Consider the following 19,647-nt stretch of genomic DNA (forward strand, 5'->3'; position numbering starts at 1 on the left):
TTGTCTGCCTTGATAGAAATAATCTGGAAAATTTAGCTCATACTGTGGGCACATCCATTCAAGTGCCTCAGTCCAGAGTGACAACATTCCTATTTCCCTCTTCTGTAGCCTGGGCTAAGTTGCATCTGCATTAGGACTTCTGTAATGCTACGGACACAAAGTGACAGGGATTAGGAAGGCAGATGGTGCCTATGATAAAATATATAAGCCCTCTAGAATAAGATTGAGAGTGAAGTTGAGTAACTTCAGAAGAAAATAAGATGCTGTGGCTGACACTCCTCCATGAGGTGAATTTCACTGATGTTTTGTTGCTGCCATTAGGGGACAATACCTGTCTTACAGATACCATTTAAGCTCATGTTGGCATTTGTTTTCTGTTTCTCCAGCATGGATTACTGATCAACTGCAATTCATACCAGGCTCTACTTCTAGCCTATGGTGTCCAAGTGATTGTTTCTGGTATAAGTAACTAGATAATGTATAATCAAAAGCACCTACAGACTACACTGCTTTAACATTATAAAAGTATTAAAACCCCTCTGGGTATGTCACAACAACACAACATGGGAGAATGTGAAACTATCAGTTTTGTTTCTGTGCTCCTGGCATTAAATATTATTATTAATATAGCAATATTTAATGTATACATAACATATCTGTAATGATCTCCGTTGATTCTAGTTCAGCAATTACTCTGTGGTGCAGCAATAAGGAAATACCAAGGCAGTAAAAAACCTCATTGCTTTCATTAACTTAGTGCAATTCACTGTTAACCTCTGACACTCTCAGTATCCACAAACCAAGATTATGATTAAGATTATTGATTCTGAAACATTTGTCCAAAGGTTTTAAAAAAAGATGATGGTTTAGGCAAATTTGCACTGAATTAATGAGGGATAGTCTCCATATTCAAGAGCATATCCATATCCAGAGAGCAAACCCACTTCTAATTCCAAGGTGTTTTTCAAAGTGGAAAATAACCAACACTTAGTCTAATGTAGCTGAGTCCAAGTCTTAAGCCTGAGGCCACACATCCAGAGCTCCTTGAAATGAATCTGAGTACTAAAACCTGCAATTGGATTCAAAGGCAAAAATTTGTTAGAATTTACTTGTACATTGGGCACAAATAACCAGTGACTGGATTTCAGCAGGCTATAAGGACTTTCTTGGTCTCCTGAGACAGTCCCTTGCTGTACCATTTCATCCAACATTCTTCATGAAGAGGCAGAACTTCTGAAGAACCATCTTAAAACTAGTTATGGTTTTTCCTCTAATAACCTGCTGTAAGATAATACAGAATCCCCACACACAGGTGGGGAATTAAACCACTCATTCTTTCCTTTAATTTATTCGTGACAAGTTTTGAAGTATTTGCTCTTCCAACACTGTTATTTAGTGACAACAGTCCTCTTCCTGTCTGGTTCTAGTTAACAAACTTAGCCTTCATAATAATCCAATACTTTATGTTTCTCTGGTTTGGTCTCCATCCTCTTTAAACTGAGGAGGAATTTAGGAAGAACTCCAGGTGTGGTCTCAGCAGCACCTTGTAGAATGATAAAAATGTCATCTTTATTGAATTGGCCTTTTTCCTTGCACTCTCTGTGAAGGTGCTTCTAGCTCCTGGCAGCACCAATGATGTCCTTGACACACACACACAGAATATTGAAGAGGAAAGCTGATGAAGCTGATTCTCCCCTGTATCAGCAATTACTTGGTTTCACTCCCTTACAGTGCCACAAGCACACAGCACAAAGTCACAGTCCCTTGGCCCCCACTGCTCTTACCTGGTTGCTTTTGCCTTGGTTTGGGCAGGTTTGTTACGCAGGTGTGGGGACACATCAGCACGTTACAGGGATGCAGAGATCCCTCCAGGAAGAGCTGCTTGGTTTCTGACAGGTGAATCCCTCCCAGGGGTGTCTTGGGAAGTGTGTTTGCTGGGACAAGTGCTAGGCAGTAGACTCCCACTTGATGAATGCTGTCAATTGCCTAAAAAAAGCACACAGGAAGTCGATTTTAATGAAAGGATAATTTTTCATGACTCTAATAAGCATGTGTTGCTCTGAATTACTGCATAAACCAGCCCTAATAATTAACTGGCAATGGAAAGACACTTCAGCTATGTCAGTGATAAGGAGGTTCTTTTCATTGGGAACAGGTGGACAGAAATGTTGTTACACTCATTCCAGCAGATAAAAAAGCGACCAAAAACCTGGTGATAAATGCCCACAAATCTATTAGGAAATGCTTCCTTGTTATCTCTCTTAAGCACACATTAGTAGCAGATATCCTGGAGATTTTTTACAAAGATGGGCTGTCAGACCACATGAAATTGCTTTTAAGCTGTGCACTTCTTAGAGCTAAAGTTCAAAGGATTCCTATCAACTCAATATCCAGTCCATCCTTCTGAGCAGGGCAAAATTTCAAATAACTCCTATAACTAATGATGTATGCAGCTTGTGAGTATTTTAAATTTTTTTATAAGGTAATAACTGTTTTATTCCCTGATCACAGTGTAAAAGATTTTCAGGCAGGAATGGAAAATATATAAGGGAAAACTATGAAACTATCCACTTGGAAAAAATTTGGTTGGACAAAAACCTGAAAAAGAAGCATCTCTGAATTGTATAGCAACCATGTTCACTGCCTGATATGTAATTATACTACATCACTTTCAAGAAAACTGTAGCATACAGTATCTATGTAATTTATTGAGTTAAACATGAATATCCATGCTCATAGATTTTAATTCCCTACAGATTTAAAGGATTTATTTTCCTTATAATGGTAACAAAAATTGCAGCAAGTGTGTTAGAAAGCCAACTTCATTGTGTTAGAACACCAACTTCAAGCATTTACACAAACTGAGAATCAAATTACAAATAGAATCTCTAATGAGTAGTCAAATGTTCAAAAATATAATTTACTTATCTTCCTTTTTAATTTTAAACTGTGAGAAAAGTGAATTGATATGTGTGCTGCCTTGAAGATACAATCTATACTCTGAGAATTAGATAATCACAGTTATGTATGTACTAAAGTGTAGACCAGTAAATTACTGATCACTGCTACAGATTAAGCAATGCTTCACTTTTGGCTTCTGTTTGCTCCATTTCTTATTTATGTGATTGCACAATCTCATAAGAAAGAATAATAAAATGGTGAGTCATTTAAAAATATTGGAATTTTAGCAGTAGTAGCTCTCACAGCAGAATTGGAAGCCCTTGTTGCTGGTCTACAGACACCATCCAAAGGATCAGCAATAGTGAAATATTTATGGCAGGCAACATATAACATGTCATGTTTCTGGCAGAAACCATCAGAACCTACTAATCATAATGTTATTTGTAGGTTCTGAAAAGCAGTGATAAATCATGGGATCTTCAACTGACATCAGCTTGAAGGAAAACCATCACAGGGCAAGTTACCATTTTTACTCAAAGATAAAACTCTGTGGCTCCTACAGGTGGTGAATAGAAAGCAATACCCAGCTGTGGTAGGGTGAGGAGTTCATGCAGTGATTCCCCAGTAACTTCTGAACTGTCTCTGAGAGATAAATCTGCTACACAATGCCACATAAATATCGTGGGTCATTCAAATCTGTCACCTTTCACACCTTTGAGTTGGGCACATTAGTGAAACAGGAAATGACTTTGTCACAAAGATGACAACTGTGAACTGAGCCTTAAAATTTTGAGGGAGAAGAGTACCAGTCAATTTTAATACTGCTGAATTTATGGCTCTTGATGAGATAGATAGCTTGGTTTTTGAAATTACTCTGTCCAGCCAGAATCAAACAGTATCTGAAATCTCTGTCCCTCTCTTTCATTGTGAAAATGGACAAAGTATACCCAAACTTGTGGAGAGTCCAGACTGCTGTGTTGTTTGGGCTGAGAAAACATCTTGTTCTGACACAATGCTCTGGGTAAACACTCTCCAGTGCTGCAGTAGATCTCCTGGCTTTCCCTAGTCCTGTCAATCCTGGCACTGGTAAAACTGACATGCAGTCTGCCATACAGGGACCACAGCCCTGCCTGAAGGGTCACATCAGTCTGCAGCAGATGAGCATCTAGGATCTATCTGACTGAACTGCTGGGTGATCTGGGATCTCCACCCTTCCAGATGAGCATCTAGGATCTATCTGACTGAACTGCTGGGAGATCTGGGATCTTCACCCTTCTACTCTCAAGAAACTCCATCCCCAGCCTGAGGACTCCCTCCCCACCATCCCTCTGCTAAAGGCCACAGATGCAGTCCAGCACAGTCCCACAGGTTTAGCAGCTCTACCATCCTTCAGCTCCCTGCCAAGGGGCAGGATGGGTCAGGAGAGCCAGAATATATGCAAAGCGCTGGAAAAACTGGTTTGGCAAATTGAGACAGCCCAACTGCAGGGAAGAGACAGCAAAGCACAGCAACAGCAGGCAGTGCAGGGCAGGGCTGGCACAGGGCAGCACTCACAGAGAGTCAGACAACTCACAAATAGCATTAAAATCAAGTAGCAATTTGCTAGAGTTTGTTACCATGGACTTCACTGAGAGCCATGGCCCAGGCTGTAATACTGTTATGCTGTGCCTCACCAGCAGATGATTCAGACACAGCTGGTTACCACTTCCTGACATCTGCCATTAAAACTCTGATTGGGAAGAGGCACAAAACATCTCACATGTTCCTGGCTTCTGTCCTTCATCTCTGCTCTCAGCTGTGGTGGAAACAGAAACTTCTTGTTCACATAGTGGTGCATGCCAGAGCTGCAGGCTGCACACATGGGTGATGAAAGCAGCCACACATGTGTGCACTTTGATACATGGCCTGATATTCTCAGACACTGCTAGGGCTTGATCAGACTCAGAATAACAGGGCTGACTCTTGGCAGCAGTACTGGGACACAGGATTCCTGCAGCTTTCAGTGCAGAACTCTACTGGCTATGATTGTGTAAGACATTAGGTCTGTAAAATTCACAAAGATGCTTTGCTGACAAAAGAGGGAAAGTGTTGAGTCCAGAGTTTCAACCCCTTTAGGAGTCTGCTACTTGACAAAAGTGTGGGCAATCCAAAGCCTCTTCTTCTACAATAGCTGCCCTAGGTGCTATTTGGTGTTTCAAAGGCTTTTGGGTGATGGCAAGCTAGAGGTTCTATCTTTTCTTGGTAATAATTTAGATCTACTGTGAATATGAGATGCCTCTAACTGTATGAAATGTAGCTGTCTTTTGAATCAAGAGAGCAGATGAGCCTGTCTTGAGATGGATAAAAGCTTATTTGTTCAGTTTCTTGAAGGATACAGTAGATAGATTCCCTTTCTTATTCAGTAAAATGCAATGATGAATAAAAACATCTCTGAATTGTGTGGGATCTTTTTCTCTGGCTCTTAGGGAAAGGAAAAAATATGCCTGGAATATATTTACTGAGAAGAGTCCTTGCAGAAGGACACGAAGGAAGGTAGGAAAGGGAGGTAGGAGTAACTGGAGACCAACTGTAGACAGAGCTGAGACCACTTCACAAGGCAGCAACAAACAGACTTAGTCTGACTACATCTCCATTAAATCTATTGCTTTTGAGTCTGAATTGGATTAACCACAGAGATGGAATATGACCCTGTCTAAAGTATCTATTTCTGTGTGTGGACATTAGAGTTGAAAAAAAAAAAACCCTGAGCAAAGTATTGAATTGCCAGACTGCTGCAATGGGATTCACTGGAAGAGGTATCCCTCTGAAAAGATAACCCCACTGTAGATACCTAGATCTGAGCTAATCAATCTAATCAATCACTAATCAATCACTTTCCTTCATTTCACTGGAGGGAAATTGGGATTTTTAGGTTGAGTTTCATTCAGTTTATTTTAGCTACCAACATGATACACTGGAAACACATAATTGTCTCTCACCTGTCACAGAAAATAAATCTGGATGAGGCCAACTCTGTACCATGCTTATAACTGTGAGCAGTTAACAGACTCTGGTAGCTTTTGACAGTAAGAGTATATAATGCATTCATTCATTCATGCATTCATTCAATCCCCTTTTGAAGTAAAGAATGACTATATCCTTATAAACCACATGCTACTCTCTCATCCTATTATTTACTTCAATGCATTCCAGTTTTCTGATAGCATTTTGATTAGGAAAAGGATCACTCCCTGGGTGTGTGCAGCCCAGATAGGAACTGTCACTCAGAAGAATCTCATTTTGTGCTCATTAAGAGCAAGTGCAACTGAAGGTGGATTCACAACTACTCAAAGACAAATGTTAGTTACCTTAGGGGTCTGAAAGATCAATAAAAAGAATATAAAGTAAGGAAAAAAAAATAGCTTCCAAACATACATATAGAGCATTACCTGGAGAACTCGACTCATCCACTGAAAGCTGTCTTCTTCTGTGGAGTCTGGCCTTTGCTCAGCAACAATCACTATCCTTTCATCATGCAGCACACTCACAGAAAACACTGCTATTCTATAGGAGGAGAGAAGAGTATTTAGTGCCAGGACAGAGGGAAAAACTTCTGCATTAACCTCCTACAACTCTGATTTCTTTACTTATTAGTTAGACTCCTGGTGTGTCAATTATTAATATATTTATAAGGAATAAGCTAAAAAAAAGTTTTAGATAAGTTCTAGAGTTGAAACATCAAGCTTTGTTCAACAGTCATGTATATACAAGCAGAATGTCAGAGCAGGATTGAGAAGTGAACATTCTTGGAAGAAGAAAAGCACTACATTTGGGTCACACCAAGGCTGCTGCTAAGATGTTATATAACAGTCAGCATAAGCACCTTCCTTGGCCCCATCTCAGAAGATGGTAATTGCAACATCATTTTGTGAGAGCTCTGGCATGTGATGGAGTGTGAGCACGTGCTATTGCATGAAGCTCTTCAGAAGTTTTGGATGTCTCCTGCTCAGCTTCAGCACATGAGGAAGGTCACACAAAGAACTCCTTTCACATTCAAAAACTTCAGTGTAAGGCATATTGGAAATGTTCAGTGCACACAGAAAGGCTCCTGTTGAGCCAACACCCTCAGAATTAACAGCTGTTCAACTGGAAATTTCAGTAACCACAGTTTCAAGGCCTTGGTATCCAAACATTGCCTCAACATGGCCTTGGGCTTCCTGGTTCAGGCAATATGAACAGAACTGGAGGGAAACCACAATGCACATCAGGCATTGCTTTCTGAAAGCATCTGGATCATTTACACTTCATCTAAGTCAAATAAAGATTTCTACATAATATAAAGAAAGAAAGAAAGGATCAAACCTCCCCCTGTAGACAAATTTCATGGGTTCCACAGCCAGTGCTGTTGCTACAATGTCATCAGCATTATGTCTTCTTCCACTGACAACCATCAAACCATCCATTTTGCCAATAACAAAGACCAGTCCACCTGGTCCTATAAAGCCTAGAAGTCCAGTCCTTATAAAAGGATATTCAGTGATAGGGCCACCAGAACTGGTCATAGGAAACACCTGCAAAACAGAAACATGGGTTTTCAGTCCTATACACAGACATCAGGCTGCAAAGTATTTCAGGCATTTTCTTTCAGATGGTTGTTCTGAAACAAAGTAAATAGGTCACTGGTGATGCTCTTTATCCTTCACTGACCACAAAGGGAGTGTCAGGAAACTCCTACACTCGTGTGTACCTGAGTTCCAGCAAATTCAATCCCACTCTGTTTACAATACACATTTTCTGTAACTGTGAGCCTGTAAATCATTTATGACCTTAAAAAATAAACAAATCAACATCAACAGTGCTAAATAAAAACCCATGCTGAGCAGACTGCCAACCGAAGGAGCTGTGTATAGGTTAACTGAGAGCTTAACTCATGAACATTTCAATAGAGGTTTTTTCAATACCACATACCCATTTCCAGCACAGTTTAAGAAATAGGCAGGCTAGAAGTGAAGCTATTTTAAGGTACAGCACATTAATGATTCTTTCAGCTGACCACATTTTTATTTAAGGTCAATTAAGTTCCCAGAATACGAGTGATAATGTCTTCTGTAGCACACCAGGAAGTGAAAATACAGCCCTGCAGAGCACCTCTCTAAATGCCTGAACACCAGACATACATGACTTCCACAGACAGTCTCCTATGGCTGTTCTACCCTAATGAGCACAGTGTTATCCTTTTGGCATGTGAGCTGCATTTTGACGCAACCACACTTTCCTGCAGTCATTTCTTTAAACTTAAATAGTCTAAAGGCAAAAAGACAATGGCAAGTAGAAGATCATGCCTGCATAGTGTTCTTGAAGGCTCATCTAAAAAGAAAGGTCAAATTCTGCTGCCAGATGCCCATGGGTGACTCTTACTGAACAGATTCAATGCTTATACATCCTTGGCCATAATTCATTACAGGAACACAAAACTCTTTGACACTCTAATACCTGCAACATGAATTAAGCAGTAAAACAGAACAGAGATCCACTTTGAGAGAACACTTAAAATCATGCTTAACTTTAAAATAGAATGGTCCTGCTCACTCAATGGCAGTTTATTTGCTTAGCATTAGGAATAAGCCTAAATCAGTCTAAATATGCTGTTAAACTGCTGACGTTTATGAATTATGAATGATATCACAATTACAGCAAGTACTACAAAATGAACAGAAGTACCTTTCTACCCTGAAGTATGTAAAATCCAGGATTATCACCCACACTGGGTATTGCCAATTGTATTTGCAGCATTAAAATCAGCTGTCAACAAATTTCAGATCACAATAGCATAGTAGGATTCCTGACTTCAGCAGTAGGATGTAGAATCATATCTACTTGTCTCCATTAATTATATAATGTGCAGTGTTTACAACATTTAACTCTGCATTTTGCAGGAGATATTAGTCACATAAGTCTTTACACATAAAAGTTTTTACCACATAAAAGTGGTAAAAACAGAGAGTTTTTAAAGGGAAACCTAAATGAATTAGTGTTAATTTCTACCATAAATATTAAACAAGAAAGAATTGTATCTTAAAAATATTTTTTTTCACTTTTTCTCTAATTTCTTCAGCCTTACACACTGTCTTCAGCAGAAGTTAATGCTAACAAGCGAGCAGGTACTACAGAGCTATCAATACAGCTGTGTGCACTGAGTCAGAAAACAGATCCCTAAAAGCCAAAAGGCTTTCACCTAATGCAATTCAAACAAAAGCAGATGGGGACTAATCAAGAAAAGGTTTCTCTGCTCTTCAGATACATCTCTTGAAGACTACATCTGTCAGGATTCTGTATAAATAGAAGCCTTAATGCTGAAAGTGCTGCGGAAATGTTGAAAAGCGCTTTCCAGAGATACCAAGCAGCTTTCTTACTGTTTGCAATAATCAAATTCTGCACACAGACTTATACAATATTACCTTTTGAACTTGGTCTTTCTTACTCCTTTCTTTCAGATTTTTTTCAGCTCCCAGTATCTTATTTGAACATTGAAGTAAAAGCTCTTCAGAGCTAAACTCACATAAAGATCTACTATTGCACTTAATGAAATGGGCTTCAGTACAGATTATCTGGCCAGAATATAGGTTCCAAGCCACAAACATTGATTATTATTGCTATTCTTATACTGTTAATATCAATATTCATATCAAATATCACCTTGAAACAGAAAAAGTTCAAAAGAAAGGATTTTATATAGCACTTTTTGTCATCTTACCTCAAAAGTATTTTTGGTCATGCCCGAGAGTCCATAATATGATGTACCTGTTGCAATAGCACATACACAAAGTTCTCCTATTTCATCTGTTTTACAGAGCTGAGGAATTCCATCTGGCTTCACTGAACACATTATAGCTAGAGGGAGAAGAAAGGAATTTAAAAAATATTATAAAATGAACCACAGAACAACATAAGTGCTGTGGGAAAGACATCATGGTGGAGATGACATAAACAAATGAATTACATGCAGACTAATGCCTAACAATCAGTTTCTTAAATATTATGGTGTTCAATGTTATCAAGAGGTTTTCTATTATGAATTATATTTATATAAATAATGCAAGGATCTTTATGTAAACTGAGTCTTTACATTGATAACAATACCTATTTGTCTTGCTCCCTGAAACTGCAGTTCATCTCTAATATTGCTGTGAAATGTGATTGTGTTCCCAGCTTTGCATACTGAAAACCAGATCTGCCTCAGTCAGTGCAAAATGAAATACCCTAACCTTGATAATTACTATACAGCCAGGGAGGCAGACAACCAGGAAATCCACCTCTCAGAAAGTAGCAAGTAACACCACATGAAAGTGCAAGATATTCCAGCAGACTAATAGGGCTGTTTCACTGAGAATCTATCAGAGCTCAGACTCCCTCTGTCTGGTGTTACAGGCTGGCAGAGACAGCAGGAGCTAAACAGGAGGGAATAGAAAGCACTGTCTGAGAAAGAAGCACTATTTTATGTCAACCATTTGAACAAGAATCAGGAAGGCTGCTTTAGCTGTCATCTCTGGAGTTGGAGTACAGCATTGGTAGATTTTGTAATTGCAAAGAGAATATGATGATCAGGGATGTAGAAAGGAATCAATATATCTTTTAAGTGCAAGGGTACAAAATCTTTCACTCAGAGGATAAACAGGAGCAAGAACTGTCATTAAATTTATCAGAACATAATATGAAGTGCAAGATGGCACATCTATTATAATATCTTGTATGAAAACTATTAAACAACAACCAATCATATCTTCCTTTATTTTACATTGTTCAACTGAAATTTTGTAAGATGCATCATTATGTTTTATTGCTTTGGTCCATAACAAGCATTCTCTTACAAAAAATACAGTATTAGCCTTTTCTAGTACTCATAGCATCTAATTTAAAATGTAGCTGCCTTATGAAAAGTGTTATCTTCCACTTCAGAAGCACTGGTTTCAGTTTAAATTTATCAACATGAACTTTTCAGTCATACCTCCTCTATCTAGTAGCTGGGTGATAGCACAAGACCTTTGGAAAAACATTCTGCAAGCTTTCAGATAGCAATTTTATAGATCGTTAGCACAGGTTATGAAAATTTTCCCTGCTGAAACCTTTTGTCCTGGTTGGACTTACGGATATTTATAGCCACAGTACTTTAACTTCCTTATTTTCTCTACCAACACCTCACAGCTTAGGAACAGATGTGGTGGCAGGTTATTTAATACATGCTGCTAATGCAAGCACAGATAGACTGAGGTCAATGCAGACAAGAAATCTTGGGATTTCCAAACCATGAAGTTTTGGATTAAAATTTTTTAAAGGAGGTTGTAGTCCCAAAGCTTGTAGTCCCAAAGCTTGTACGTACAGCTGCAACCTTCTACTGCCAATTACTTACATTGATGGATCATAAGTTTCAAAGGAAGTTCCTCACCTCCTGGCATCACTAAGCCAACATCCTGGACAGTCAGGACAGAGAGCTTTTCCTCAGAGTCCACTCGAATCACGCCGTAGGTGAGGCCGTGCATGGACAGCACTCCTCTCCCCGGGGGCTGGTTGCTGTCATCTGTCGGCCTGCAAGCACAGGTCAGAGCATCAGTGCACCATCAGGTGCAAACATTTCCTTGTGCTTAATGCACTGCTATGGCACATACTACTCTGTTTCAAAGGTTTAAAATTCCTCCTTCCTGCCTCCCTTGTTAGGCCCAATAAAATTCTGTTTTTCAGTAATTTCTGAGTAATTACATCCTTCATTCAGTACCCACCCATGTATATGGGGCTGCTAAGATGCAAGTAGCCCCTAACATTTACCCAAAATGGCCTGTATTTAATTTTCAGAAAAATTTATAAAGATTGCCTTACCACCCAAGTAAAGAGCTGTTACCTAATTTTTAAAATACTGAAAGATGATGCAGATGATGTGGAAGGAAACTGCACAATAAATATTTGGAACTGATTAGTAAATAACTTGATAATTTCTATATGTTATCTATTTTGGGGCAACCTGGCATAGATTTACTATCAAGTATCTGTGGAAGACACAAGGACTTGACCATCTTCATTTTAGTGCCTATAATTGAATCCTTCCTATTCTAATTTACCACACGAAAATTAAAACAAATTATGCCTTCATCAGTCATGGTCAAAATGTGGATGCAGCCTCTCGGTAACACCTCAGTTTGCTCGGATTCCTTGCTGTAAAATTCCACAGCATCAGCACAAGATGCCTGTCAGCTTGTTTCAGTATAAAACCACCTGCTGCACCAGTGGATACAATAATACCTATGGAGAGTGTGCCTTGAGTAAATGAGTGTTGGTGTATGCAAGTTACCAAGGCAGGGGATGTGTCAGAGCTTTCCATGTCTGGAGGGACTCTTGCACTGTCCTGCATTTTAAAATGCAAGACTGGAAGGTGACATGGTGCTGATTTGAGTTCAGGTTATGCATCCATGAAGAGCAGACTCCAGCTCTTTTCAGGATGGATAAATCAGTCAATATTTAGCTCAGAATTCTACGTTTTTCCCAAATACTCCATCAAAACACAACTATTTTTTAACAGATAATGTCCTTTGATGTGACATTTCTCCTCTACTGTGCTTGAAATACTAGATGGGCCTCAGCCAGTCCTGCTCATGTAAGCCTTGCCCTGATGGGCTCTATAAATTTCAATTAATAGGTTTTACGAGCCATATTTCTCAAGTGACATTGTCAACAAAGAAGGATGTGAGCGTGCTTGAAATTGCATTAGAGCATAACAAATGGCACTAGTAAACAAGCACCTGTGATAAATAACACTCCCATCATGTAAAAGGAACTTTCAGTGACATTATTTATCAACTTTCCCTCATCCCTGCTCCCCAAAACACATTTTGTGCTGATGAGAAGAAAGGTCTCCTGCAGGCTCCTCACAGACTTCCAGAACCAGAGGCCATCTGGAATTTCATCACATCCATTTTCTTGCACTCCTTATCACACAAAGCATTTTGAGAACAGCTCCTCCCACCATTTACAGATAAAATCTATTTGACCACTGCTTTTTGCCAGCCATTTAAAAGGGAAAAAAACCTGTCCTTATACTTTTGCATTCCCTTAAGCAAATGTTCAGACTAATATGCAGTAAACCTAAGGGAAATCAAATGAATTATTTGCATGACACATCCCTTTGAATATTAGGCTTTGTGATTCAGCACTAAGGCTGAAGCACCTCTAGCCTATTACTGTCTTTTTCTAAACTATAAGGTTATTTCAACTGAGAACTGGTTTTGTTACTCTTCCTTGCAGGAAGTTCAGTAAAAATACACCATAGATTTTGAAAGAGTCAGAGCATTAACAGGGAGCTCTCTGGATCTCTGCTCTGCAGGGAGTCATTTTAATGCATACTTCAGCATAACTCGTTGGAAATTGTATGATAATGACTTTACTGTCAGCGGAGATGGCTTGAACAAAATGAAAAATACTACATCTCCCAAGTTCATCTAGCATTATCCTACCATTAAACAGAGTTCAAATAAAAGGAGATGTGTTCTGTAACACTCAGTGCAGTAAGAACTGCTCTGTAATTACACAGTCACGAACTGAAGATAAAATGCCTATTTTTTTATTCTGAATTATCCACAATGCTATGTGTTAATAATTTTTTTTTGTAAGATCTCAATGCTAGTTAATTTGGAAATGAAGTTTTAGTGCTTCAGAGAGCTACAGACACAGAGCTTATGTCTAGAAAGGGCACACCAGTCACGCCATCATGAAGTTTTCCCAATTCCTAAACTGTGATTTGAGCCAAATTTTCCAGGGTCGGCCCAGGAAATTAAAAACCTGCTCCGTACAAGAGATGTCTGCTGCCCATTCACTTCCTCTCTGAACTTACAGACAAGAGTTCATTGCAAGGAAGCAAAGGCCTGCACAGGCAATGGCGGGGAAACACATCTAAGGGAAAGACACTTGGTACTTCTGGTATGAAGGTGAGAGAGGCAGGTGGAGCTGAGTGAAGGGCTCTCTGAAATCCCATGGTTCACAGAAACACAACTAACCTGGGCAGGGTAAGCTCCTGATGGATTGCTTTCAGATGTTCTAAACTAATAATGAGGTGGCTGAAAATCAACCACACTCTTGGCCTCATGTCCTTCCTCCTGTAAATGTTCTCTTGGAAAGCTAATTGAAAATCTAGTTAAATTTCACTTGGATGGTGGATTTAGGAATTTGTGGCAGGAAGTATTTTATTTAATGCTATTTTAGTGCTTTACACGTTTATATTGCATGTTCTAACATGAAGCAATTATAATTGGCTGCAGAAACATGAACTTAAAAACAAAGTGCCTACTGTTCAATGTAGACTTTTTGGAAAACTCTGCCAAAACAGACAATACTTACACCACTGGCTGTGTGCTACAGCCCTCCTGACAGGATACTGCTGCTGGAGTAAAGTCTAATGAGAGGCTGAGGGTGCTGGGAGGCTCAGCCTGGAGGAAAGGAGGCTCAGAGGGGACCTTATCACTTCCTAAGTGACATCCTATATATATCCTATATATATCCTAAGTGATAAGGAAGGTTGTAGCCTGGAAGGGGGCTGTAGCCAGGTAGTCTTTTTCCCAAGTAACAAGTGACAGAAAAAGAGGAAATGGCCTCAAGTTGTGCCGGGGAGGTTTAGATTGGATTTTAGGAAAAATTTCTTCACCCAAAGGAAGAAGCACTGGAACAGGCTGCCCAGGGAAGAGGCTGAGACACCATCCTTGGGTATTTAGAAGATGGGTGGAAGTGGCACTCAGGGACACAGTTCAGTGAAGGCTTTGCAGCACTGGGTCAATGGTTGGATTCAATGATCTTAAAGGTCTTTTCCAACCTGAACAACACTGTGATTGTAGTACATAACACTTAACAGTTCTAGTAGCATTTAGCAGTTTTAGTGGAATTCATCTACTTTATTTCTAGTCACAAATCCCTCAGACTCAAAGAGCTTTTCCAGATGATTACTGAGAGTCTGTGAATGGTTAAAAAGTGCCTGTCAGCCAAAAGCAGCCTGCAGAAGTTCATAATTCTCTCTAAACAGAATACTTAAGAATATGGTTTTCCTCAATGGCAATTCCACTTAATTCTCTCATTTTAATTGATTTTATGCTTACGGTGGCATTTTTACATTTTTATTTACAGAATTTCCTTTTGCATTTCAACTTATTTAATTTAAAATGAGATAAAATTACAGCAATGGGAGCCATAAAGCATTCTGAAGTTAAATCATTACTCTAAAAATTATTCTTGTATGTCTTCCTTGGACATAAACACATTGCAAACTATGAATATCATACAGAACTTAAATATGCAGATTAATATTTATTTTTTTTTCAAATTACCAGATATACACATTCAGTGGGTCTGTTTTCACTGGTGTAACACATACCTTCGTATAGCCACAGTGAGAGCTTCTGGTGAACTAGCACAGGGACAAATGACCTCCTGCCTTAGACCTTTACTTTGGAAGACATTGAGAAATGCATCACAGGAAGAAATGGACCCTGGGGTAAAGGAAAAAAATATAATCAGAGAGAAAACTAATTTGATTTCTGAAGTGATGCTATTCAACCTGCAAATTTACTGTTTAATATATCGGCTTTTCAGGAAAAATAATTTTAGAAGGATCCTTGTTCACTGGGAAATACATCATAGCTGCTACAACTATATATATATATGTATGTATAAGCAGTTGTGTATATGTGTACAGGGAATACAGACTAATTTTTAAACATGAAATCTTTACATTATGCTTACACAGAAAAGCCATTACTGCTAGATTTACAGTATCAATTTCATTGCAGTGTTCTTTTTTAGGATAAGGGAAAGAAAGGATTTAATTCATAAATTCCAAACAAACTACTACAAACAAGCAGAACACCTCTATGCTGGTATCTTAAATAATACAGAGAAACAGCTCATGCTGTTAATTGCCATGAAATTATTCAGATGTGTTTCTTTAGAGTAGCTTAAGTGTTCCCCTAAAATTCTCAGTTACTTCTGCAGCTGAGAACTGTTGTTCAGAGGAAATGTTCTGATCCTTTCTATAGCTTAAGGTCTTCATTGCTTTAACTTTTATAGGTTCAGTCTTTATAAATGACTGTGATGTTAAACAAAACTAGATTTACTGCGACTTACATTATATGGAATATCAAGTTTGTCCCAGGATGAGCTAAAGAAAAATATACTTTGAAAAGAATCCCAGATAGATTACTTTTTCCACAAATGTCACACTGTTTGTAGTAGACAAACTGCATAAAGAGCTAAGAGGGGTGAAAATTGAAGCTGTAAGTGCAAGAGAGAAGAACCCCCTTTCTGCTGTGTCCTGCATGCAGCAGCAGAGCTTACATGGGTTGGCTCCATCAGCCACTATCAGCATCCGCAGCGAGGACAGGTTGATGTCCCTCTGGTCCCGGTGTGCCACCAAGGCCCAGTGCATGTCTCTGGACTTCACACAGGCCACTTTTGCTGCAACAGCAATGAGAAAATTACTAACACACCATAGAAGAGCTAGGCAGCTGGGTTTTCAATTTGCACTTTTGATTTTGACTATCAAGCAAAGTTTTGTGTATTCTTGTTCCTTACCTTTGTATTGACAGACTTTTTGTATCCATGAGAGAGGATTCACTTTCATTAAGGAGTATGGAATACTGATGACATGCATCATGTTCATGACACTCTGAAATCAAAAAGATAAAAGGGTTTGATACAAAAAATGTGGCAACTACTCATATTGTGTTATGGGCAGGGGCATCTATGCAAATCACTTTGTTCTGGCATTCATCTTTTCCTATCTAGCTACCAACATGAAGATAAAACAGACACCCATTTTCCAATGCTTTAATTAAGGATTAAGGATTTATACTAATCAGATTGTAACTTTTATGCAGTACTGAAAAAAAACATATTCTTTCTATTCATACTCAAAGAGGTTCACTCTAAATAGAAAAAAAAATTTTTAAAAAATGGGTGAAGAATGTCTACATGTTTGCTATGTAGTTAAATATTATCCCTAAGCCTGATAAACTGCCATATATATGAACACTGTACTAAAAAGGACAAAAGCAGCAAGACATCTGTCTTTGGGAATCCATCTCTGGGAAGACTAAAAGCTACCAATGGTAGTGGAGCACAAACTATTTAAAAGACAGGAAACAAAGAAATTGAAATCCTAGACTAAGCAGAAATCAATTCATTTTAAAAGAAAATTAATGAAGGAGATTTTAGTCTCTCTCCAGGTGAGCTAATTCCAGTATTTTCAACAAGGTCATGAAAAGTTCCAGGAAGTTTAGAAAATTCAGCTGAGTGAAACCAATGACAAACCCACAGCTGATCTCTCAGTCTGAGCCCATCAATTGCATCAGTGATTTCCCAGTGTCAAATACACATCCTGTAAATGAGCTGCTGCTTTACTTCTGTTAGCATTTAGAAATATCTCCTCAGGGCAACACGCTTCCCCTCATAGTGGCTCAGGTTAAATACAGTATTTGTTTTGGAAAACCTAGGTTTAAGAAAGGTTAAGTGTCCCAGTGGATTAGTCATCTAAACACTTGGAGAGCTGCAAAAGATAGTTATCCTTTCAGTCTGGCACAAGCATAGGTACAGAAAAACAGGCAAGTACTGAAAAAAAATGAAGTTCAGAACAAGATAAATGGCAAAGGAAGGCACAGGACAGCTCTATTAGACATTTGCTTTCAGCCAGTGATAAAGATGGTTTTTAACATGAGATACTTATGGGTGTTAAGCCTAATCATTTCTGATTCAGAAATGTTATTGCTGCACTTTGATAGTGAGAACAGAGTAACACTGCATGGTAAAAACATATCAGATCACTGGGAATCCTGGGGACCCCCAAAATCATGGGACCCCTAAACAATGACCCTTCAAGACTTGACATCTGTTCTTAAAATGATCAGTGAATAGTAAACAATTTGTCAGTCACTGATTGCAACAGCACCTTAAGAGCAATCCTCCAAAATATGTCAATTGTCTCCCATGTCAATTGAGGAAGACATTCCAACATCAAGTAGAAAATTAATGGAATTTAAAGTACTGGGAATACCTAATGTTAGCAAAAACATCTTTTGGTGGGTGTTCTGACAGGGAAGCTAGTCAGGGGCAATAGAACTGTGCCACTGGATCATATCCCTACAGGGGAAAGTACTAATTTGATTTGTTTCTGCTATAAAGTTTGATCTCAAAATCACGTATTGGTGAGATAACAGGATAAGAATGGGATCACAGTACTTGGCATGATACATAGAAATACACTGACATCTTTACCATGCTCATTACAGGCAAATGCACTAGGAAAAGATCATGGGTTTAAATGACATTTCTTTTGCTTTCAAAGCAGAAAAAATTGTATTAGAAGAAACTGTAGGACATCCCAGTTTGTGACAGCACTAAGCATATTAGGTTAGTTTATTTTCAAATACTCAGAGAGAATAAAAAACATACTTACTGTAAGAATTCCATGCCATAAACCAACATCCTTCTTGAAATCTAGTACATTCACAATTGTTTCAGCTGTCCAACAAAAACAAAGCAGAATTTATTTTTTAGAACATGGCATTGACCCAAGGCAAACCCACTCAAAGGAAGGAAGCTTCAATATAACATGACTGATGACCTCAAATGTCAACTTTCAAAGTAAATCTCCACTGCAGGATTTATATTGGTTAAGACATTTTTTGTACCTCTCCTATAGATATTTTAAACATGAACATATTTCCTGAAACAAATGAAAAAAAAATCATGTTTTTAAATCTAGAAGCTTTTGGCGCTGAGCTGTTTAAAACATAATATAGGAGATTGATGAAAAATAAATGACAATCCCCACTTGATTTTAAGGATGATGTACAGTGATGATGAACACATGTTTTGAGGATGATGAGCACACTCCATACCTTCTGTGTATCCACATGCCTGGGTCAGAGCTTGGCAGTGTGTCAGCAGTGCAATCCTTGTCACAGTTACCCCAAGCACACTTCCATCTTTACATGTTTTGTACTAAAAAGAAATAAGCAAGGAAAGTCAGTGTGAAAGAATTGCCATAATTCCATTATTTAATAGCAATGTTTAAAGTGTTTCCTCTGCAGATGAATGATGGACACATCCAATGACTCTATTTTAAGAAGGCAGCAGTACTGGGGAGTTTTGGAGGCATTTTTTTTGTTTAAAAGGCAATTTTTTTTTTTCAGCTAGGCTTTCTCTTTTGACTGAAGATTCCCAGTTTTGGTATCTGAAATTCATGTGTTGTTTCAAAACAAGCATTATGGAAACATAACTCTAACAATTCTGATCATGTCAGTGACTAATGGACTGGCTAGATTTAGCAGAGAATAACCTAGTTCAGTCTGTTCAGTGTTTACATGTTAGATTTTATAGGCCAACCACTAAACCCCAGCTTCTCCCTTCTGCCTTTTATAAGGCATGTGATAAGAGCTGACTGCAGAATCCTTGCTGGGTGCTGTGATAATAATCTATAAGTATACAGCCTGAAAGACACAAGCTCTTTGATCAGGAGAATGTGAGACTCATGAAAAAGCAGCAGAAAAGAGGTGGGAGGCCATTGGTGATTATTGAAATAATTTTTGTAACTTTATGTAAGTGTCTCAGAACTGTCAGGGGCAGATAATAAATTAAACACTTGTCTTTCTCCATGATGAAGATAATCAGCAAGATTGAGAGTGAAGACATCTCTGCTTCTCTAGGCCAGTGTCCTGATTGCACAAAGACAGGAAACACCTT

The 19,647-nt window shown here is 38.6% G+C and overlaps 1 protein-coding gene across 2 annotated transcripts in view; it reads right to left on the bottom strand.

The window, feature by feature from the left end:
* The window catches only part of DIP2C (disco interacting protein 2 homolog C), a 313,009-nt gene that overhangs the window by 61,525 nt on the left and 231,837 nt on the right, over positions 1-19,647 (bottom strand). For both annotated transcript variants that reach the window (XM_059471165.1, XM_059471173.1), the window contains 10 exons: positions 18,804-18,906; positions 18,359-18,423; positions 16,480-16,573; positions 16,243-16,362; positions 15,284-15,398; positions 11,324-11,463; positions 9,635-9,771; positions 7,243-7,451; positions 6,330-6,444; positions 1,785-1,986 (listed from right to left, as the gene is read on the bottom strand). In XM_059471165.1, the coding sequence (XP_059327148.1) occupies positions 1,785-1,986; positions 6,330-6,444; positions 7,243-7,451; positions 9,635-9,771; positions 11,324-11,463; positions 15,284-15,398; positions 16,243-16,362; positions 16,480-16,573; positions 18,359-18,423; positions 18,804-18,906 (1,300 nt within the window). The remainder of the gene's footprint in view (positions 1-1,784; positions 1,987-6,329; positions 6,445-7,242; positions 7,452-9,634; positions 9,772-11,323; positions 11,464-15,283; positions 15,399-16,242; positions 16,363-16,479; positions 16,574-18,358; positions 18,424-18,803; positions 18,907-19,647) is intronic.

Source organism: Ammospiza nelsoni, chromosome 1, assembly GCF_027579445.1.
Source record: "Ammospiza nelsoni isolate bAmmNel1 chromosome 1, bAmmNel1.pri, whole genome shotgun sequence".
Lineage (NCBI taxonomy): Eukaryota > Metazoa > Chordata > Aves > Passeriformes > Passerellidae > Ammospiza > Ammospiza nelsoni.